The 24,502-nt window shown below is 42.3% G+C and overlaps 1 protein-coding gene across 1 annotated transcript; it reads left to right on the plus strand.

Moving 5' to 3' along the window:
• Nucleotides 1–826: 826 nt before the first annotated feature.
• SAMD7 (sterile alpha motif domain containing 7) lies at nucleotides 827–16,582 on the plus strand. The gene is made up of 8 exons (XM_065411432.1): nucleotides 827–929; nucleotides 3,838–3,964; nucleotides 5,353–5,489; nucleotides 6,013–6,091; nucleotides 7,614–8,296; nucleotides 14,269–14,390; nucleotides 15,147–15,257; nucleotides 16,310–16,582. Exons 1-8 carry the CDS (start codon nucleotides 827–829, stop codon nucleotides 16,580–16,582), a joined length of 1,635 nt encoding a protein of 544 aa, XP_065267504.1.
• The last annotated feature ends 7,920 nt before the right edge of the window (nucleotides 16,583–24,502 follow it).

A 24,502-nucleotide genomic window follows, 5' to 3' on the forward strand; every position in this document is an offset into this window, starting at 1 on the left:
GATTTAGAATGAAGTTGGTACAGTCTTGTGTTCACAGATGAGTGTGCGGTCCGCCGAGTTTTGATTCAGCACTAGTACAAACATTTTCTGTCTTGTTTTGTCTCCTAATGGTAGAGCAGAAAACATCTGATCATTCTGAAGACCCAGACATTAAAAAAAAGCTTGTGGCACCCCAGCAACAGATAGGCACCTTAGAGTTATTTTTAAGGATAGCTTATTAAAAGTGTAGCCTAAATTTAGTTGTTTTTGTTTTGTTTTTTACAAAGAACAGCAACTGTTGTGCTATTGGAGGCTTAGACTCTGGAACAGATTCTGATCTAATTTAAACTTGTATAATTCTGGGGCACCTTCCTTCACTGAACCTGATGGCGATGGACTAAGTTTACCCCGTCTCTGTGTGTGTTTCTTTGCTTTATTACCTATGTAAATTTCATGGTGTTTTGGTTCACTTAAAAAAAAAATCAAGGGGCTTTTGGAACACACAGGAAAATTAGTGTTGGTTTAAGTTGAATTTTTAAAAGTCTCAAAGATTTATTTATTTTTAGCTTTGGAAGGAAATAGTAACACTAGAATTCTGGCACCTTTGACATGACTACTAGTTGTGAAAAAATTCAGAAAGGCAAAATCCCACAAGATCTTTCTGTCATATGCCCTATGGTATCTACAAGCATTGCATGTTGGCCTTGCAGATCTATCTGTTTAACAGAAAAAACTATATGTGGGACCTGAGCTCTTTTAAACTGTTGAATATTTTATTATCTTCTTGGGCCCTTCTGACTTCATTCTTTACATTGGAAAAGGGAGGTCTGCTGCATCACCTCATAACATGACTCCCCGAGATCACATGAGAAAGATGTCTATACTTGGGGAACAAGGGACGTTGGATGAAAAGCACTTATACCGATTAGCAAGTGGCATGACAGCAGGAGGTAAGCTAGAACTAGAACTTTCCAAGACCGTGTTTATAGTATTCACAACATGTATTCAATATGTGAGGAATAATGTCTGATAGGTCTAATGTCCTGGAAAGATCCCCTCCAGATTCCTGACCAGGACCTGGGAAAAACTGAATAAATGGCTTCCGAAAAGTTCACAACAAACTTTATATGGAGCCCCACTGGGTCTCTGGGAGTTTAAAGTTTGATTCTGAGGTGCTCTACCACCTGGGAGGTCACTGCTCCTGTAACTCCCATAGATCTAGGGCCCAATCCTGCAAGATGCAGGGTACTGAATGGAGCCCTGATCTTGCACCATTCAGTGGCAGCTTTGTCACTGATTTCAATGACTGTAGGATTGTGACTTACAGGAGGCACTTATTACTTGGCAGGATCAAGTCTTTAGTCAACTATGAGCAAAGCTGATCATTATGTTCCCCAATGCACAGTCTTTTCTTTGATTCAAGAAACTCCCAGAACTCTGGGACACAATAACAGGGCATGCACAAGCTGTGTGGTACAAACTTAGTGGCACAAAATGTGCATCTCTCTAACAATTTATGGTCATACAGGGTTTTTTTTTATAATAAATATACTATTAAACAATGTTATTTTACTAAGATATTTTTGTTGGTTAATTTGTGGGGGGTAATAATTTTCCAGGGATGTTAAGCATATAATCTGAGGGGCAAATTTTCAAGGAATTGGTGTCTCTTATAGATACACATTGTACTACACTCTGAGAATGCTCAAGCTCTGTGGGAAAACAGGCTGCTTACTGGTGAGCCCTATAAAGGGCAAGACCCAAGTCCTGGATATGTACAGATGAGGGAATTTTGAAAAGAGAGTCTGTGACTGTGCCTTTGCAGCCCCATCCTGGCAGACCTAAGAGCAGCAGAAGTGTCATTCAGTTGGCCCTGTTCTCTTCCTCAGTTCTCCTTTGTTCCCAGCAGGCTGGTGGGGAGCTTGAAGCTTCCATCTGTTGGAATATGTCCCAGCTAATACTCTGTATATAGTGCATTTGAACCAAATCAAACTTTAATGGTCCCACTTTATATTGGGGGTTCTGTTTATAAAGGGTTAACAAATGGTTAATAGATGTTATAAGCATGTCATAGACATGAGCAGCATATATTACAGATGGTTAAAAGCACATCGGTAGAAAGTGGTGTGGAAGGTTTATAAGCCATGGTTATAAGCAGCCTTTTGACCTGTTGGACTCTATAACAACTGATAACCCTTTATTAAAACATCTATTAATCGTTTACTAAACTTTTATAAACTATTACCCCAATGAAAGTGTGACCACTGTAATAGCACACTTCAAATGGTAGCGTCAAACATTGCAACTATTGGTCCTGCAAAAGAAATTAATAAGGAAAAGACCACTTCCCAGACCCTACATCTCTGCAAGAAAAAGCAGAGGAAAGAACATCAGTGGAGTTTAACATGACAAACAGTACTGCTGCAGATGCATGTCCTAGCAGCAAACAGAGTGAAAGACAAGTTGTAATAAAATCATCCTTATTTCCCTCTCCACTGTCATCTGAATTTGAGTTTAGTTGAAGATACTGATACTTCAGATGCAAAGACTGAAGCTGATGTTGGAATCAAAAAGCTAGCATCACCTCTCACAGGTTCTAAGGATGTGAAGGGTCTTTGGACCCGTGGAACTTTTAATTCATTTAAAATTTAAAAATAATTAAAAACAATCAAAACAAATAGGAAAAATCTATTTCTCTTTTACCTGACTTCAGTGGAAGCCAAGGATGTGCTGAAAATCAAGTACTTATGTCCTGTTCCAGAATCCCTTCAAATAAATGTGAGTCTTTCCATTGACTTCACTGGACTTTGGATCAGACTCTTATGAGATGTATATATATGGAATTCTGTATTTAGCTTTCAACACCCAAATCTGAAATAGTTCCTGACTCATAGCCCCATGCTTATTCCATTACATTATGCTATTTCATATCAGGACATGTTTCTTAGCTAATTAGAGTCTTCCATTTTTTCATAGATCTGCCCTATCACTAAAAATACAAATTTCCACAAACAGCACACTTCCTATACATCACTACTCCTTCGTACTTTAATAGTGGTGAGGTATGCATCAATATGGACTGTATAAACTGTATAAACTGTCACTGTGTTTACATGAGGCTTTGCACCTCTTGTTTATTTCTGGAGCCTACAAGTCCACTCAGTCTTACTTCTTGTTCAGCCAATCGCTAAGAGAAACAAGTTTGTTTACATTTGTAGAAGATAATGCTGCCCGCTTCTTGTTTACAAGTAGGACTGAGTGGACTAACAGGCTGTAAATTTTTACATTGTTTTATTTTTGAATGCAGTTTTTTTTTGTACATAATTCTACATTTGTAAGTTCAACTTTCATGATAAAGAGATTGTACTACAGTACTTGTATTAGGTGAATTGAAAAATACTATTTCTTTTGGTTTTTACAGTGCAAATATTTGTAATAAAAATAAATATAAAGTGAGTGCTGTACACTTTGTATTCTGTGTTGTAATTAATATCTATATAATTGAAAATGTAGAAAACGTCCAAAAATATTTAAATAAATGGTATTCTCTTATTGTTAATGGCGTGATTAATCGTGCGATTAATTTTTTTAATTGCACAATCACGATTAATTTTTTTAATCGCTTGACAGCCCTATTATAATATGCTATATTGATCAATGAGATGCTCAGTGTAGCTAAGGGGGGATATAAGGCTACATTTTTTAAAGTGGCAGTAAGTACTTTGTCTTGTTTTCCTTATTAACAGGTGGAATATAAAAGATTATATGCTAACTAATTATGATATTTCTGGCAAGGTTCATACTGGGTATAGAGTCACTTACTGAACTTACAATAGAATTTTATATGCTTTGTGTTAGAACTGCGACAGCGACAAGAAGTGCTAATGAGAAACCAGATGATGGCAGTAAACCCTCAGCTAATGGGAGCAGGCCAGCAGAGAATGCAGCCAATTCCTTCACAGTTTGAACCTCGATTTGTAGACAGGTATTTCTCCCCACTTCTCCACTGTATTTAAAGAACAGCAGATCACCTTATATTCATGAATATGTGTAAAGTGTTAAGATTTGAGATTATTTTTAACATGGTCTCTAGTCTCTAAAATAGCCTTAATAACTAAGGGCTGGATGAAGCTGTGTGTGTCTCCTTAGCTCTCCCCTATATTTAAATTTAATATCCCTGTCTTTGGATACAGAATACTACATTGCTCCTGCTATGCTACTATCCACCTTTGCACACAGCCCTAAGTTCCACATGGACAATTGCTGAGGCAACTGTCTAATACCAGTTACTCTGATCTGGAACATATTTATTAAGTCCCCCTCAAGTCCTAAGGTGAACGTAGAACATTTTCTGACATAACTGGATGGCCTATTCCATCAGTACCCAGAAAGACCAATATTGAGAAGACTCGCAATTACTAACTCCTACTGTCAAGGTCAGGAAAGTGTTTGAGTTACTTCCCCAGGACATAATGCCTTTCCTGACCACTATTGGTACAGACCAATCTGCCAGGAGAGATGTCCGAAGGACCAATGGGCATCAAAACATTACACAAACAATACAAACCAAACAGGGCAGTAATTTCTTTGACAAATGTCTGCAGCCACTACTACCTTAGGCTGTGATCTATTCGAAGGAAACTTGTGGTATGTCTACATTGCGATAAAAAAAAACTTGGCACCAAGTCTCAGAGCCCAGATCAGCTGATTTGGGCTTGCAGGGCTCAGGCTGCAGGGCTCTAAAATTGCACTGTAGATGTTCTGGGTCAGGCTGGAGCCTGGACTCATCTGAGCCCAAATATTTACACTTAAATTTTATAGCCCCGCAGCCCAAACCCTGTGGGCCTAAGTCAGCTGACCCGGGCCAGCTGCGGCTATGCCACAGGTCTTTTATCGCAGTGTAGATGTACCTTTTTGAGAATTAGAATCTAAAGAGAGTCATGACTAGTCAGAACTTGCATGGGAGATCTTGAAGAAATGCAGAGTGTTGCTATATGTGGCATGAATGATTCAGTAGATCTTTCCTCTGAGTCACTTAAAAATCTGTGCTCGAGGGCAGTGTTCGGACACTGTGTTATTGGTGATGCTGTTTTTCAGCTGAAAGGTAAAATTGAACCTGACCACTTGGGCTTGTAAAAAACCCCAAGGCCTTTTACATAAGAATTTAGGTGTTAATCCGAGTTATTGTATTACTTTTTAGCAAAAAATTTTGAGCAAATTCTGCAAATAGCATCCCAGTTCTGCCTCAGTCAAATGTGCCAGTCCTGTTAAAGTCAAAGGGAGTTGAACCAATGTAAGTGAGTGTAGAACATGACACGTTAAGTTAGAGCATATACTTTACATATCTAATTGTAATTTTCTCTCTTTCCCTAGAGATTTGTTGCCTTCCACTGAAATGATGGCACCAGCTGACCCAAGACAGATCCATGTAGCTTCCCACCTTGGACCTTCGGTCCCACAACATGCAAACATGCCAAACATATTGTCCAATCGGGTTTACCCTGGTCCAGGTAACAGCCTGTCAAGTAATAGGGCACTACTAAAAAAGTGGATACTCCTAGTTTTTCATCAGGTTTGTCACTGATGGCAGTAAATACGTTTTATTGTATTTACCTTTGTAAAATAGCCTTGAGAAAGGGAGCAGCCTGCCTAGCAGAAATCTCAATCTGCACCAATATGAGACTTCAGACATGCAAATTAGAATTTATTAGGCACACTGGGCTTTCAAGATCCCTCTCCATCCTATATGCTTGTGTGTGTGTGCGCGCGCCCTCCCCTTTCTTTTGCATTTTCCAAATAGTATGGCATTTATTCATCTCTCTCCATGTAAGCAGAATGTTCTAGCCAGCAACATTTATCTGACTGGCAATGTTCTTTGTGTTACACACATTTAACTCTCTGTAATAGGATTTTTTGTCTTAGCTGTTTTAAGGGGTTGTTTCACTGGTCACTTTCTTTGATCCTGTTGCCAGGACCCATGCTACCTGGATGCAATTCTAAGCCTTTCTAACCATATATATTTATTTTTTCTAGGATATAGTTTTCTCCAGCCAGAATCCATGGAAGCTGTGGCCAGAAGGCAGGAGTTGGTTCAAAAACAAAATATTGCCAGGTACCTGAATGTAAATTTTGTACTGAGGTGCAGGCCTAGAGTGGGGAGAAAGGAGGCAGACTGGGATGGTTAAGCTGCAGATTTTGTAATACACAAATTTTGGTGCCCCGTTAAAGGTAATTGCAGTACTTATTCAAAACGTCCAGATATATAAAAAATCCTCTGTTTCAGGAAGCCAGGGGCACAGAAAAACTTTCTGCTTGTCTCCCTCATTCTGCTTTTAGCTTTAAATAGCAGATTTAAGATATAGGCCCAAGCTGGAACATCCAGAACTTGGTTAAAGATTGGATATGGATCTAGACTTTGCAGCTTGGAACTCTGGATTCAAATACCCTTGACCCTGGGAAAACTCAGAACCAGATCTGAACTTGACAGTTTGGACTCATCACTCATAGTATTTTTTAAATTCTACAGCTGGCGTTCTGGGGAGGATTGGAAATCCCTACACCATGTACAGGATGACCAGCTGCCCTGGTTTAGTGAAGCAGTCTTGGTGTCATGGATGATTATATGGAAATCTGGTGATTTTTCCCAGTTTCAATGTAATCAGCTGGATTCCTTTTCCCATGTAGCAAACCCCTCACTTTTATCTTCCAAGAGGAACTTGAATCCAAACTAGGGTTACCATACTTCAGTTTCCCAAAAAGAGGACACTGCTAGAGGGGGGAGGGGAAATTGGGAGAGGTACAGCTGGGGATGCTGGAGGGAGTACCTACAGCAGGAGTACTCATTGGAGGTGGGAGGGGAGCCAGTCACAGCTTCCTGCTTCTGCACTGGCCTGTCCCCCTATAGGATCTAGTGCCAGGAGAGGACTGGTATAGCATAGTGGAGCTCCACCTCACCTTCAGCATCCCCCTCCCTTCTCTGGCAAGCCACTCTATGCCAGATACAGTGGTGGGAGGCTGGTACAGGAACCTGTTCCATTGGCTTTATATCAGTGGGTAGTTCCCTCCACAAAGGTAATTCTCAGATTGTCATTTACTGCCAGAATACAGCCCTTTGCACCATCTGAGCATTAGACAGAGACCAAGGTGCATTGGAGAGTTGACCCAAGATCTTTACTTACTGATGTTAATTGGTTCCGGCAGTATAGTCAAGGCCCCATGTATAATACGATTATATTACTGCATCAATTGCCACATAAGTGCCCTTTTTCAAGGTGTTGTATAATTTTCTGCTTGGAATCTAAGCTTTTTAAGTCTCTAGCCCTTGTGGTGATGAAATGAGTGTAACTGATGCAGGGATGCCTGTGTTATCAACTTACAAATCATGCTTTTGTCGGAAAATATTTCATCCCTTATTGTCACAAGCATAATATTCTGGGAGTTTTCTTTTGTGCATTTGACAGCACTGTGTGTATAGTCACTTTCTCTGTTTCCTCTGTTGTTCATATGGATCTTTCACACACAGCAACATGGGAAAGAAACATTTTTCTATTCATGTATTATAGCATTCTAGTTTGATCTGTCATTGAAAAGAGAACTGATCAGTCCTCACTGCTAATGCTCTGTTTACCTCTTAGGATGGAAATGGAAATGAGTGCTATTTTTCAACAAAAAGAAATTGAGAAAGCACATCGTAAAGGGCTACTGGGTTTGGAAGCACCTTTCCTCTACCATGGAATCCCAGCTAGCCCAGTTGCTTTCCGTGGCAGGCACAGACTTCCTGAAGGCCACCTTCCTAGTGACCTATATGTTCATCGAACCACCCTTGATGACCTTCATGGCAATACCATGCTCATGGCAACCAGCCCATATCCTCCTATCAGCAGCCTGCAAAGGGAGAGAGGCCGTCGGCCAGGGAGAAGAGCTGGGAATCACAAAACTAGTGATTGCAATACCAATGGCGCCAAAAGCCAAGCTGAAGACAAAAATGCAGACTCTGCTTCCACCACTGCCGATGATGAGAAAGAGGACAAGAAAGAAACAGAGCTTGAGATGCTGAACAAACATGAGCAAAGCAAAACCCATGTTGAGCCGTCTGCTACGGCTGTGAAAAGCAGTAAAGAGTATGAACACAGCCTGAGAAAAAGTTGTGTTACTCATGAAATTCCCACTGAAACAAATGGCTGCAGCAGTGCAAATGAGAAGGATCCCAATAACTCTTGCACAGCCTTTGATGACAAGTATATGTATCCTTCTGCAATCCCATTCTCAGCACTGCCATATAGCTTCCCAGTACCCAGCAATCCATTACTTCCTCCAGGTTTGTCAAGTTGGCCTCTTTTTTTTTTTTTTTATTGATTAGCTTTCTCATCATCCTCTCTTTATTTAAACCCCACTTACAATGATAGAGTCAGGGTTTCAAAACGTGGACTTCATTAATCAGGGGCATGTGCTGCAGCTAACATGACCTGATAAGTACACATCAGTGATGGCAAACAAAGTTATTTCTCCCATTTATAGAGATCTTCACATGTTATTTGCTGGCATATGAAGGTTTCATTCTCTAAGGCAGTGATGTTCAATCTTGGAGAACCACATGGGAAGTAGATGGAGTTACAGAGGAGCAAAGTCACAAAGTAACCCTCCTGATGCAAACATCACAATAGCGTGTCATGCCATTATGTTGTTGCAAAATGATCTCATCACATGCTGATGGGATATTGACACATGTATCATGTCAGGATAATTCTGTGGTTCTCTGCAACCCCATTTGATGCATTCTGTCCTCCCAGCTCCTCCAGGCTGCCTGATGGGATCCTGGCAGCAACTACCCATTTGAGCAACACTCCTATGTGTGTGTCGGGCAGCACAGAGAGTTCTCCTATCAGCTGCCCTCTGCTTGAGACCAAATTCATGCCTCAGGTTTGCTATGTACACATGACAGCGTACGTCGCAATAAATAATGTCACTCGAGGTGTGAATAAGGCCTTGTCTACACTACACAGTTTTGTTGATAAAACTCAGCTTTTGTCAACAAAACAATGGAAGTTTATACACTGAAATGTTCCTCTCATCGATGTAACTCCACATAATAAAACCACCTTGACGAACGGAATAGAGCTTTTTGCGACGTAGTTAGAGTGACGCAGCGGCAGTGTAGACACCTCACTTAGTTATGTCACCCTAACTTGCCTCCAGGAGGTGTTCCACAATGCCCATCATGACCACTCTGGTCAGCAGTTTGAACTCTGCTACCTGAAGGTACATAGGTATGTGACCCTCCTCCGTTTAAAGGCCCGGGATTTTTTGAAATTCCTCTTCCTGTTTGCTCAGCGTAAACAGTTCACATAGCATGTTCCCAGCTGACCATGCTGGCTTTATGCAGCAGATGTGCTCCCATGTGGCGCACACCAGAGGTGTTGGATCTGCTGAGTATATGGAGAGAGGAGGCTGTGCAGTTGCAGCTTCACACAAGCCGTAGGAATTTCGATAGCTATGGACTGATTGCTAGTGGCATGCAGGAGAAGGGGCACGAAATGGACACACAGCAGTGTCGTGCTAAAATCAAGGAGTTGAGGCAGGTGTACCAGGAGGCCAACCAAGACATGCTGCTTCTATAAGGTGCTGTACGCCATCCTCAGTGGCGACCCCACCTTCACTGTCAAGAGTCCCAGGGATACTTCGAGGGGAATAGAGGCAGCGGCCAGCAGACTCAACTCCGATGAGGAAGTGGAGGACGAGGAGGTGGAGCTGGAGAAATATGTGGAGCACACGGCAGGGTTGTCTGGTGGTGTGGTGTGTCAGGACCTCTTTTCCACTCTGGAGGGGTCTAGCCAGTCCCAGCACTCCAGCTATGGCATGCAGGATGCAGGAGAGGGGAGCTCTGGTAAGTGCTCATTTTGCTTTCATACTGCATGGCGAGAGGAGATTGAGTTCTCATCTACTTTGTTATATGGCAGAGGAGGGATAAGGGACAGAAATTAACACCAGGGCTTGTCCATCTAAGCCAGTGGTTCTCAAACTTTTGCACTGCTGACCCCTTTCACACAGCAAGCCTCTGAGTGAGACCCCCTTTATAAATTAAAAACACTTTTTTGTACATTTAACACCATTATAAATGCTGGAGGCAAAGTAAGGTTTGGGGTGGAGGCTGACAGCTCGTGACCCCCCATGTAATAACCTCGCGACCCCCTGAGGGTTCCCGACCCCCAGTTTGAGAACCCCGATCTACGCAGTGGGGCCATGGTGGGAAAGTTTGGTAATATAAACGGGGATGTCTCTGGAATCCTCCAAAGTGATCTCTAGGAAACTTTCCTGTAGGTATTCTGCAATCCTCTGCCGAAGGTTCCTTGGGAGAGCTGCCTTGTTTCTACCCCCACTACAGGATACTTTCCCATGCCACCCGGCAATTATTTCTGCAGGGGCCAATGTGGCACACAGGCCAGCAGCATACGAAGCCAATCTGAAGCCACACAAATGCAGGAGATGCTCCCTTGCATCCTAGGTTACCCTTAAGAGTGAGATATTGGGTTTGATTACCCTAGCCTGTGGAAAAGAGTACCAAAATTCAGATTAGGCTCCCTACCACCTTATAATAACCCCCTTCACAAACCACCCTTTGTCCCTTCTTGCCCTTTCTGCCTTGCCCACCCCACCTCCCCAGGAACGCATCATCAGGGACTTACAGCAACCTGGGTGCTAGACAAGAGGCAGTGAGAAAGAGGTGTGTGTGACTTTTCTGATTCACAGCTGTGAGCGTACTCACAATACTGTCTCTCTTCATTGTTTCTTTGCATTCTGCAGATGTGCCCTTGAGAACACACTCCTCCACACCGGTGGAGTGCCTCCATCAGATAAGGCAGCAACCCAGGAGGAGTAAGGAGGATATGTTTCGTGAAGTGCTGCAGTCAAGAGATGCAGCACACAGCCAAATAAGAGCATGGAGGGAGACAGTGAAAGACTGAGGCTGAATAGCCAGGAAAGGACACAGGGGCAGGAGCAGATGATAAAGCTCATGGAGGACCAGACGGAGATGTTGAAGTCCCTCATTAGCCTGCACTCAGAGCTATCTGTGCTCAACTCCCACTCCAGCCACTACAGAACTCCAATCCATGCCCTCCCCAAACTCCCGCACCGCATTCATTATGTGATCCTGGTCCCTCACAGTACCCCATGCACTCCATGTCTGGGGACTGATTTCCAATGAAAATGGGAATTTCACCCAGCTGTGAGAGCCCTAACCACGAGACTGTTCCTCATTTTCATCCCGTTTGTTCAAAAGTTTGTGTTTTATCTCTTTATTAAACTTGAGTCTTTGAAATAAAATGAGTCTTTATTTGTGAAATACATACATCACTCAGTGCTAACATTGAAACACAGTGGCTATAGGTGGGAATATTTGCTCCTTGCAATTAACGCTCACGAAGCAAACACTACAGGGGTAATTCATGGCAGCAAGTAAACATTGCCTGGTCGAATGCATCACATACAGACACATTACTATGAATCATTGTCAAACTGCTCCTTCAAAGCCTCCATAATTTGAATTGCCTCCCGCTGCACCCCTCTAATTGCCCTTGTATCTGGCTGCTCAAAATCAGCTCAGACACTCTGCCTCAGCAGCCTATTCCTAGGGAAACTTTTCCCACTTTGATTCACAATTATTATGGAGAGTACAGCTGGCCGCAATAGCCATCGGAATATTTTCCTCACTGAGGTCTAACTGGCCACCAGTGACCTTTTAATCAGCCAAAGGCACATTCAACGGTCATTGGGCACCTGCTGAGCCTGTTGTTACAGCGCTCCTTGCTGCTGTGTAGGTTCCCAGTGTAAAGCTTCATGAGCCATAGGAGCAAGGGGTATCCAGAGTCTCCAAGGATCACTAGGATCATTTGCATATCCCACATTGGAATCTTCTAGTTTGGAAAGAAAGTGCCAGTGTGCCACTTTCTACGCAGTCCAGTGTTCCGAAAGATGCGTGCATCATGCACCTTCCCTCACCACCCTGCATTGACATCAGTGAAATGGCCAAGGTGATCCACCAGTGCCTATAGGACCATGGAGAAGTAGCCCTTTTGGTTGATGTGCTCTGTCACAAGATGTTTGGGGGCCAAAATTGGGATATGCATTCTATCTATTGCCATGCCGCAGTTAGGGAATCCCATTGCCTCAAAGCCATCAATTATTTCCTGGACGACAGACCAGTAGCAGTCAGCTTCCACACACTGATCGCCACTCGCTTTTGCACAGCGAGTGAGGGCAGCTCTCATTCTGGTGTCCTTGCACTGCAGTACTGGAGCAAGCGCCGCACACAGTTCCAGGAAGGTGTCTTTGTGCATCCAAAAGTTCTGTAGCCACTGCTCATCATCTCATACATGCATCACGATGCGATCTCCCACTCAGTGCTTGTTTCCCGAGCCCAATACCGATGGTCCACTATGGCAACCTGGTCCGTGAATGTCAGCAGCAATCTTGAATTGTTTCTATGGCAGACAGAAAGGCAGGCATCACCAATTCACACTCTGTTTTTCAGTTCATGAAATACCGCAGGACCAGCCATGTTGTGTTCATAATGCTCATCCATGTCGTCAGGCAGAGATGGCGGGCACACAGTTTACAAGGGCTGCTGAAAAACAGCACAAAACAAAGTAGGAAGCCCATGGAATGATGGGATGGAAAGAACTGCATCATGGGATTGCGAGCAAGTCCCCATGGTGCACTGCAATCTGTTCCCAGAGTTCCCTGCGGCAGAGGGCGACAGAGGTTGGCGAGTTTCACTGTGGGATAGCTACCCTTGATGCAATGCTCTCTCTATTGATGCAAGAGCAACGACTGCGGACGTGCTCCGCCATTGTGTAGATGTGCTCCACTGATGTTATTAAAGAGACTTATGATTGTTGACAAAATTTAAGTCGACTTAACTCTGTAGAGTAGATCCCGTGAGTGATTTAAGTTACACCGACCTAAGCGCCGGCATGGACAGCGCTATGTCGGCGGGAGAGCTTCACAGGATCACTGTTCTGCAGCCATTGCTAAGTGCTCTAACAGCAATGGGTCCAATCCTGATAAAACTTCCATTCACTTAAATGGCAGCAGGTTCAGGTCTTTATCCTAAAACATCCACAAAAGCCAGTTTGTATTGCTGCAAAATGAATTAATTAGCTTGCAGACTTGCGTTACATGTTTGTTTCCTGTCTGCAAAATGAATTTAGGTTAATGCAATGCCAAACAAACCAAACAAAAATTGCTGAAGTTTCTGAACTAGCCTATCTCTTCTGCCCATACTCTTTCTGCATGCATTTACAGCAGATATTAGTTATGATGGGCTGAGTTTGGGTGCATATATAATCTGTGTATAACAGCAGTTCTCAAACTTTGGGTCGGGACCCTGAAGAGGGTGACGACCCTGTTTTAATGGGGTCGCCAGGGCTGGTTTAGACTTGCTGGGACCCGGGCCAAAGCCCAAGCCCGAGGGCTTCAACCCTGGGTGGCTGGGCTCAGGTTACAGGCTCCCTACCTGGGGCTGAAGCCCTTGGGCTTTGGCCACCCAGCCTGGGGCAGAGGGGCTTTGGCTTTGCCCCCCTCCACCCAGGGTGGTGTGGCTTGGGCAGGCTCAGGCTTTGGTCCCCACTCCTGGGGCCTGTAGTAATTTTTGTTGTCAGAAGGGGGTCGCGGTGGAATGATGTTTGAGAACGCCTGGTGTATAACATGCATTCTGAGCTTTGTTATATTTTTTATGAAGTGCTGTTTTGTCATTTTACAGAAGATGTCCCTAGTACAGTGCTTCACCTAGAAACTGATGTGCCTTCAAACAGTATAGAAGATGTTGCCTTTTAGTATTTACCTGGAGACTGACACACATAATGCAGTTCATGCTTCATCAGTACCGTGATATGAATGAGTGTGACACAGAGCACTGTTATCGGCTTGCCTGTTTGTTCACTTGAAATATTAGTCAAGTTAAAATAGTGGTAAGGTATAACAAACCAAAAGCATCAGATAATGTAGTCTTTAGAGAAAATGCTGCGGCGTGGTAGGCATGTACAGTTCCATCAGTAGAGAAAATAAAAGTAATCAAATAAAAGAAAACACCAAACCCTTCAGAATTAGAAAGTGATGAGTGATTATTTAGTATGTTGCTTAGGACTATGCTATATGTATGTGACCACATCGTATTGTTAGTATATGAAGTAGGTCCTGTAGATGTGTATAAACTCTTATTTTTAATAAGGTTTTCTATTGTTTTGCCTGTTGAGATCATACAAACACAACATTTATGTTTCCTTCTCAAAGGAGCGCATGGCCTGATTTTGAGTGGAGAAGATATTTCTTCCATTGAAGATATTCGCAAATGGACTGTTGATGATGTATACAATTTTATTATTAGCCTTCCAGGTTGTTCAGATTATGCACAGGTGACCACAAGTATTAATCATACTTACATTTTTAGATGTTTAAAGATACATGCCCTGTAATTCTGCTAACATTATTTTATCTACTGAAATTAAATTATTATTACTATTTATTATTTGCAGTAGAGTATCTTGAGGCCCCTTTGTGCTAGGCAATGTGCAACCATGCAGTAAAAAATAGCAAACAATGTAGGTTAATGCTCGTTTGTGGTTGTATGCTGCAATACAGAGTGTTCTATCATGGCGTAATATGAGAATGTTAATAGGAGAGCAACTGTGTAAGGAAAGTGTTTTAATCCCCCACCCTCTGCCAGTACAGCACTTGCACAACTTTCAAACAGGCAGAAGCAATTGCATGTTCCTGTCATGTTAAGCAATGTTTTAAGCAATAGTGAAATTACTTCATTCAATTTCATGAAAAATCATAAGCAGTGTAAACAGGAGGCGGAAAATCTGCATATTCATGGATAAAAAATGAATGACTAAGACGTGAGCCTCCCTTTAATTGATCACTTTTGTTAAAATAATAAAACTAAATAATGTTGCAACATTACACAGCTGGAACTCTCTGAGAGCAAGTGGATGTGCTGCAGGCACAGATGACGACAGCCACATCCATCTGCTCTCAGATTAATATAAAGCTGAATTACTTCCATGTTACTGTTTCCTTCCTTTATTGTCTGGGTATCACGATTAAAATAGAAGACATAAAAGAGTCTGTTTTAACAAGCCATTGTGTGCATTTTATTGTTTGATAAGATATTTAAAGATCATGCTATTGATGGAGAAACCCTGCCACTACTCACAGAAGAACATCTGTTGGACACGATGGGATTAAAACTTGGACCAGCACTAAAAATTCGATCTCAGGTACTGAAATGCTAAATGGAGGGAAAATGAAAGATTTGTGTTGCATGGGAAGGTGACAAAATTTTGTTGATTTTCTTTGAAGTTATATAACACTCTTTCACCCATAAAATATCTGAAATAGTATTGTGACAGGGTGCACTATCTAGTCCCAGTGGACAGCGCATTAACTCCAATTCAGCTTCCCTTTCATTTTCATGAGTGCCCCGGGGAAGAACTATGAACAGCTGCTTCAGAGACAGTGATAGAAGAGAATGCCTTTGGGAAGGTTGGGCTCCATAGCCAGGGTCATAAGATTGGGTTGAAATTAGAAATGAGGAAGACTTGTCTGATCAATTAGTCCATCTCCCCTTTTTTCCCTCCCTCCCCTGACCAACGGAGGATTGTTCTCTCCTGTAGATTCTCCAATACTTTGACCTGTCCTTTAAAATAATCCAAGTGATGAAGCTTCCATCACTTTGTTTGGGACAGTATTCCACAGTGTTACAGATCTCATTGATAAGAAGGTTTTCCTGCCCATCAGTTACAAATGTCCTGTTCTTAATTTCATCCACTGACTTCAAATTTGTTCTCATTTCTATTTGTCTCATCTATCTTTCTCCTAACCCATGTTCCTTTTCTTCTTCTTAACCCATGTATATCTCTCATTCTCCTCTTATTAAACCTATTTCTCTCTTCTCTTAATCATTTGTCTTATGTACCACCAATAGCCTGCATTATGCATGCTGAAGCGCACCACCTACTGGGAAGGAAGGAGCTTGTTGTCTAGAGTCAACAGGGTGCTTGCTCTCCTTCCTCTACAGATTGTGCTGAGCACAGCCAAACCAATTCAGCAGAAGCTGGGGCAGTGGAGGCCATTTCTGAATTTTTGCTAACCATCCTGAGATCTGGCCCTATGAGATGGCTGGAGGCCATACAACCTGAAGGCTCTGAGGTCATGTCCCCATCAGCCCTGTGGATAATCTGGACCTACATTCAAATTTAAGGTTAAGAAGAGCAATTAGTTAAATTGACATTATTTGAAGTAATTACTGTAATTGCTTATGTCTTTAAAGGTGTCTCGGCGGCTGGGCAATGTGTTCTACATGATGAATCTTCCTATGTCCATGCCCCTTCCTTCTGCTACAGGCAAACCATCAGAGCAGCCCTCCGACATGGCCTCCCCTATTCACTGCAATAGCAGTGGTGATACACTGGGCAGTCCCTGCTCCCAAGACCCAGAAACTTCAAAAACAGTGGAGCAGACTGTTTCGGAAAACAGGGAAAATCCATGTGACACAGCTGGAGCCCAGGCTGACTTTCAGATGATCAATTTTCAGAAGAGCTGAGCTGGGTCCAACATGTACAGTGTTTTCAGTAATACAGTAGAACCCCTATGTTACAAATGGTTTCAAGGAACATCTGAAACCTTCATAAAACCAGGGATGGTGAAATAACCTCCAAATGCAGCAGGACTCAGTAAGGTATTTTTAAAAGCATTTTTTTAAAGTGCAAATACTCATCAGTGCAATTAATTTCAAGTGCAATTCATACAATTGAATATTAATGCAATTAAAGCCTAAATTTAAATCAAAACTCCAAAATTATTATTCAGAACTGTTAGGGATTCAAAGAATACTGTCTTAGGGCTTGATCCCGCAGGCTGCTGAGTGCTGAGGAACTAGCTGTGAGAGGGAAAGGGATAGCACTGAACAATTGGCTTTTGCTCAGCATCTCTTAGTGACTTCTGCTGAGAGCCCAGTTCTGCTTTGCCAGTCAATGGCAAAATTCATATGGAATTTAATGTGAGTATATGGGAACAGTTTCAAACTATAGAGAAATTTGCCTAGTGCTCAGCAATTTGAGTAAAACTCAATGCCCTCCCTGAACTGAGCACTTGTGTGTAGTGGAGACATGGATGCAGGGTGTGGGCATCGCAAACTGGTTAAATCCTGGCAGGGCCGGCTCTAGGCACCAGCAAAACAAGCTGGTGCTTGGGGCGGCACATTTTTAGGGGCGGCATGGCCGGCGCCAGAACGCCGCCCCTAAAAATGTGCCACGGCCGCCCTAGGTCACCTCCGCTGCTGCTGCCTGGGAGGGAGGGGGAGATCTCGAGCGGCCGCGGCGCGCGGAACAGCCGTTTCGCGCGCCGCTGCTCCCCCTCCCTCCTTCCCTCCCAGACTTGAGAGCCTGGGAGGGAGGGGGAGAAGCGGCGCCCGCGCCGCGGCCACTCGGAGTCTCCCCCTCCCTCCCAGGCTCTCAAACCTGGGAGGGAGGGGGAGATCCCGAGCGGCCGCGGTGCGCCGCTGCTCCCCTCCCTCCCAGGCTTGAGAGCCTGGGGGGGGGGGAGGGGGAGGCAGGGCTGGGGATTTGGGGAAGGGGCGGAGTTGAGGTGGGGCCGGGGGTGGGGTAATTAAAAAACGGGGGGGGGGGGCAAAATTGTGTTTGCTTAGGGCGGCAAAAATCCTAGAGCCGGCCCTGAATCCTGGACATTAAAATGATGCATGGAACTGCCATATTCATTATTCTGGGATACTCCTGCTGCTGCCCTTGAGTGCTGCTTTGCCTGATTGCACATATGAGCTGAGTTTCGGAGAAAGTGAGAGCAGAGGCTGTCATGAAGACGAGCCAAGAAAGAAATGTTTCCCAATTCTTGCAGCTGGCTGGCTCAATGCCTCAGAGTCACAACCAACGATGGGCTCAGAATTCCTGCTGGCCTATTGACCTGCAGCAGCACCCATTCCCCGAGTCTTAATTTACCTTATTAGACCACTTATTAAAAAGCACCATGCTCAGCAGCATATCTTTTGCATATAACACATTTCAAGGGACATCACTCATTTTAATGCCAAAGTTATCTATGTTCTGCACTAATTTGGTGTCCCCTCACTTGTTCTGTTGCAAATGATTTGCAACAGAACAAATAAGGATCATGAGACTGAGGTTTTAGAAAGGGATAAATCTCACAGCATTTTGTGATGTTTCCTGCATTAATTATTTTGTGTGTTCCTCATTGTAGGTTTTTGTCACACACACTTTGTCCCACATTCAGGTCTTGGCAGGCTGAGAGATATAGTCAGTAGCCTGCTGCCTTAATGGTGGCTCTGCAATGCTCTCTCCCAGTCTCATCCGTATCCCTGCAGGACTGAGCCCTTATGTCTGGAAACACACACATTTTTTGGATAAAATGGAGTTTTGTAAATTGAGGGTTGATAAACTGGGGTTCTACTGTATGTCATTAACAGAGAGTCTCTTCCCCCTAGTCTAGTTGATGTGGCCTTGAGTAATTAAACAAAAGGAAAACTGATGCTTAGGATAGTAAGTGTCTAAGTACGTTTTTAATTTACCATGATTGTGGGAGAAAAGTAATTTAACATTTTAAATTAGGGGAACCTGTTCTTTTGTTTTATCTTTAAGTAAATCATGTTATATTATGTCTTTGGTCTTGTAGATCACACCTTTGTGCATTAGATAATGTGTGACAAGATGCTAACAGCAGCAACAAAAGGAAGACGCTTATCTTACTGTATTGTACTGTTCATACTGGGTGGCCTTTAGGAGTATTCTCTTTCTGAAACAGCGAAGTTTTGGGCTAAAAAGAGTAGGGGCCTGATTCTGCTTTCAACGGGAGTTCTGTCATTGACTTCTATTGGAGCAGGATTGGATTCTAATACTGATATATTTGTGTATTTCTCTACATACTAGAACTAGGGTTTCCGGTTTTAGGGCTAAATTAATAAAACCCAATAAATCCTACCGATGCATATGTCTGCTATATATAGCAAAATACCCCAAATTTGCCATTTTTGCAGTATGTAAAACTATTTATAGTGCCGAAGGACCCTACAGTCCTCTCATACTCATGAAGGCCCCGATCCTAATCCTGTTGAAGTCAATGGGAGTCTTTCTGTTGACTTTGGGTTTTAGATCAGATCTTTGGAGATCATCCCTTGGAGTAAAGGGCTACAAAGGGGAACAATTTTTGATATAATTCAAAGAAAACAATGTTTTAAGTAGAGATTAAAAAACCCTCATATTGTTTACTTCTAAAATATGAGTCAAAAATTCCCTAAAAATAAACACCTATAATCAGAAAAAAACAAAATAAAAACCTGAAGCCGGAAAACCTAAGTATAACTCCATAAGGTTCTCTACAAAAAAAAACAAAAAAAGAAAAAAAACTAAGTGTTATTAAACTTAGAATGGCAATTAGTTTGCTGTTCAATTTTTCTCAAATAACTTTAGCAAGTATTGACCTCTACCCTTTTCATTAACTTTTCTGTATTTTTCATGGCTAAAAACTTTCTAAGAAAGGATTTTGATTTTTTTTTTTAAATAATCAAAATTTACTTTTAAAACTTTTGGATAAAAAGGCCACTGTCAACTTAAAAATCACATTCTTCCTGAAACATCTTTACCTAATATTCTAGTCAGTAATGCCTATGATTACTAAAAGTGAAAGAGATTAGAGTAAAAAATTATCCTTCATTCTTTCATTTGTGCTCTTGACTGCTCTTTATTCGTAGTAAGTTTCACTGTAGTCACATTCCCTTTTGTTTGTGTAGTTTTTCAACACAGCAACAGGAAAGACAATTAAAAAAAATGCAATTGTAAAACCACAAAAATTGTCAGGGAGACTCAGGGGCAGGTGTAGTACCTGAAGCTATTTTAAAATTATTTATTTTTTTGTAAAATTGACTACATTTCCTGTTGGCAGTATCCCTTTATCTTATTAAAAACAATTAATGCAATGGTCTTCCAATTGCTCCCTTCCTTCTCATTGTATGGAACATTCCATTTGTGACTTAATTTTAAGTTGCAAGACTTTCAAACTTGTACCTTCATGAAAGCCTTACTGTTTTTCTTTCTATATAAAAAGAGTTTACACAGTCCCCATGAAATTCTCCTCCACATGGGAGGGTAGAGCTCTGCTATTCTCTCAGGTCAATTGGTCACGAGATACCACTGCAAAGCTAAAAGAGGCTAAGGTGACATCTCTTTGCAGCTGAGCATAGCACCTTTGTAGTACCTATTAAGGATAAGGATAGGAAGGAAGCCAGATTTATTTTTAAAGAAACCAGAGAGGAATTTAACACAATATATCCCATACCCTAGAATAAGAAGATTTCAGATCTGGAGCTGAATTTTGGGGTTTAGGCCTATCTTTCTAAATGGGCTCAAATCTGAACAACTCCAAAAGGTGGGGAAAATTGGGATCTGAACTTTGCACTTGGACTGTGAAAGAAACGTGATCATTTTGCACATATGGGATTATTCTGCCCATAGCTAAAAAAAAAGAATTATCAGTTTTCTATGCCTGAGAAATTTCACTTAGGGCAGCCAAAATATAATGAACACAGGTTTGCAGGGTGGAAATCTGTGGTGGGATGAAGTGGGAAGAAAGAGGGTTCGTATAAACAGACACATCCATTCTCTTTATATACAAGGAGAAACCTCTAGTGGTGAATGTTCTCTTCCAAGAGTTCCCTACCAGCTCCTGAAATAAGAATGAAGAGCAAAAAAAATTCTTCACAGCACTACTAGACAGGGCCACATATTCAGTCCTTGCTGTGTTTTTCAGATTATTCTTATATATATAAACATTAGAGGCCATATTGATTCTCAATACCTGCACATTCTTTCTATATTTTTAACAAATATTACATGCTGCACCAGAGGTGTAACTAGCAGTCTCAAATATGTACCCATATTGGCTGGGCTTTGTTACTTACTGGTGTTCCAGTGTCCATGCCACCTCTGTGTTCTTTTGTTCTGATGTGCCACTGAAATCACAATTGAACACAGATGATGCACCTGAATACATGTGGTAGCACTGGAAATTATTTACTTAATATATCTGCCACATTCGGCAGCAGTGAAGCAGTTAATGAAGGGGTGTATGTCTTATATGTGTCCAAATTATTTTGCCTGTGTCTGCACTAGATGTGTAAGCTAGTAGGGGCAGGGACTGTGACTTCTTGTTTGTACAGAGCCAAGCCCAATGACAAGGCTTAATAAATAAAATTTAATACTGGATGTGTTGAAAATCAATCTGTGCTAGGAATAACTGAATTAGAAATACTTCTGACAAGAAGAAAAAATAGAAGTTGGAAAGTCCATCAATACCAGTCTTCTCTCACCCCATATTGCAGAATTTGATTATGTGGACTATGCCCATATAGTCTTAATAGATGATACCATTCTTAATAGTCCAGAGTAAGGTGAAAAAATCTCTAAAGGAAACTCAGTATGATCAGTGAGAGGAATTCCAATCTGACCCCAAATCAGGTAATTATTGTAATTCAGTGCATCAAAGAAAGAACTGCCAGTTAAGAATCACATGCCACTGATGTTTCAGGCTATTCAGTGACCAAATAATTGCCCATTTTTAAAAAAAGAAATCCTAGAATTGTGGAATAGTCTTCACAGGACAGAGAATTCAAAATGTTAATTTTGTTGAGTGTGGAGTTAAAAATAGCATCTTAACTTTTTAACCTAGATTTATGTTTTCTGGGCTGTCCACATATTCTCTTACTGTAGCTTAGTTCAAACAGAGCCTCACCTACACTTTTTAGGTCTCCTTTAAGTCCTGTATTATGATCCCCATAAGCTTCTCTACAAACTCTATAGGCTTCTGCTCACCAACCTGTTGTCACAGCTATGACCTTACATAACTTTTATCAGTTGAGCCGCTTTCCTTAGAATCTTCTCCAGAATTTGAGCATTCCCACAAACGTTTTACAGAAGGTTACTGAAAACTTGGCACAGCACTTCACATGGTACTTCCCTCAGATGCTGTACAATGGTATAATGGCTTCTCTTGTTTTGTTTGTAATACTTCTGATGCAGCTCAGGAACTGACTAGTCTTCTTTGCTGCAACTGAATAACACCTTCCCATACAGCTGACTTGAATACCTATCAGCATAGGCAGCTGGTGGCTAGGGCTAGAGGAGGTCAGTCCCCACAAATTGCTCTCTGCCAGGCGCACAGGATCTTGCTGCTCCCCGTCTCTGCCTCTGACCTGTTTCCCCCTGGACACAGGATCAGTCGCAGGGGGCAGAGCCCGGGACTAGGAGCAGGAGTCCACGCACCGGGTCGCAGTGTCACCCGAATTTGGTCTGGCTGTCCCTTTATCATGCCAGCAGGGAACAATCAGCCTATGGGGAGGCGCTAACTGGAGCTGGGTGGCATGGGGCAGAGTTGGACTCAGTGCTGATGGGAAAACAGAGCTGAGCTGAATGGTCTGAGGGAGCAGCAGCTTCACTAAAAGAATGTGCCCCTCAGCGCCCCTGCTCAATCTGGGGTTGCGACCCCCACCCCCTTACTTTAAGCACTTTCCTGGTGCTCAGATTTTGCTGGGCCTGGGTGCTAATAGGAATGGGCCATGGCCCACCTGTGGCTATCCCCTACTCAGACCCAACCCCAAGAATATTTGCACCAGTCATCTATGCCTGTCAGTATATTCCAGCTCTTTACACGGCATCATACGGGTTGCTTTATGATTCTTAGAACCAAAATGCCTCACTTTATGTATGTATACATTAAAATCCACCAATCATTACTGTTTAAATCTCATGGAATATACTACCAGTTTTACCATTGGTTGTATGTAAAATCTCACATATGGGATGTTACCCCCAATTCCTAGCACCTATTTACTTGTTTTTATATGTAAAATGTGCCCAACACATTGTGTCCAAGTGCAATATAAAATTACTAAAGTCATACACAATTTATTGACCAATATAAACAAAAGTAGAATAAATTCGCACCTCCACACTGTGAACTGTGTCCATCCCTCAAAATCAGTTCCTTGAGATAAAAGCCTATGAAAATAGATCCTAAAATGGTCAACAAACTCTGTTTCTGTGAGACTAGCAGAAGTATACATATTAGAAACAAAGGCCCTGACTCCAGCTTCAAGATTTTTAAAGCTAAGGAGGTACCTGGCTCGCCTCAACATTCTGAATTACAAATAGCACAAGGTGTGTCATCTCAGTTAGGCAGATCCCAAACAGGAGTCGTACATGGCTTTATAGATCAGGGGTTCTCAAACTGGGGGTCGGGGCCCCTCAGGGGGTTGCGAGGGTATTACATGGGGGGTCGCAAGCTGTTAGTCTTCACCCCAAGCCCCACTTTGTCTCCAGCATTTTTAATGATGTTAAATATATAAAAAAGTGTTTTTAATTTATAAGGGGGGGGGGGGTCGCACTCAGAGGCTTCCTATGTGAAAGGGGTCACCAGTACAAAAGTTTGAGAACTACTGTTATAGATCACTGTCAATAATCTGAATTTCACTTGGAAGCAAATAGGAAGCAAAATCAGTCTGGAAAACTGGTGTTAAGTTCTCCTTGGAGGTGGTCAGCTGCTTTCTGCAGCTGTTGTAGCTTCTGAGTTGTTTCTTGAGGGTATCCCGTCAAGTGCATTGCAATAATTAATCTTGGAGGAATGGGTAACAGCAGCAAGGCCTACACCACAGAAAATGGTTACAGTTTCAGTTTCCTAACCAGACTTGGATGAAAAAAAGCATTTTAGGCTGTAGATCTCACCTGAGAATTCAGGAGCAAAGTGGGATCCAAAAGTTTCCTCTGCCCAAACTGCAAACCTCATTGACAAAATGTAGTCAGTCCTCCTCAATCACGGAGGCAGGCATCACCCCATCTTGCCTTTTGCTAGATGCTGCCCCATCCTACCAGCATCAACAACTTGTCTGGATTGAACTGCAACCACCTCACCCTATCCACATTCAATCCTAGCCAGGCACTGGGAAATCGATACACTACTCCATCTATGCTCAATGAAAATCAGATATAGAGCTGTGTGTCACCTGAACACTGATGGCAACATAGTCCAAAATTTCTCACTATCTTCCTGCAATGGCCTCACATATTGTACACATTAACCAGAGCAGTGACAGAATAGTACTGGAACAGTGGATCCCATATGAGAGAACTTTTAGGCATTATGAACAATTCTGTAACACCACAATTTAGGATATATTTGAGAAGAATAAAATCTTCCCATCTATCCTAGCCAGTATCTGCAGGTGTGTTAACAGAACTTCATGGGCACTGGTATCAAAAACTGTTGACAAATCTTTAAAAGAAAATAAAAAAATAAAAAATCAGCTTCAACATGTACTTTGTCTATTTCTAGGAGATCATCAACCAATGAGACCACTCTTCCTGACATAATCAGGTCCAAAGCCAGACTGAAAGAGATCAAGGGAATCTGACACCAGATGACACCAAAGTAGCCCAGCTATAAC

This window comes from Emys orbicularis, chromosome 9 (assembly GCF_028017835.1).
Source record: "Emys orbicularis isolate rEmyOrb1 chromosome 9, rEmyOrb1.hap1, whole genome shotgun sequence".
Taxonomy (NCBI): Eukaryota; Metazoa; Chordata; order Testudines; family Emydidae; genus Emys; species Emys orbicularis.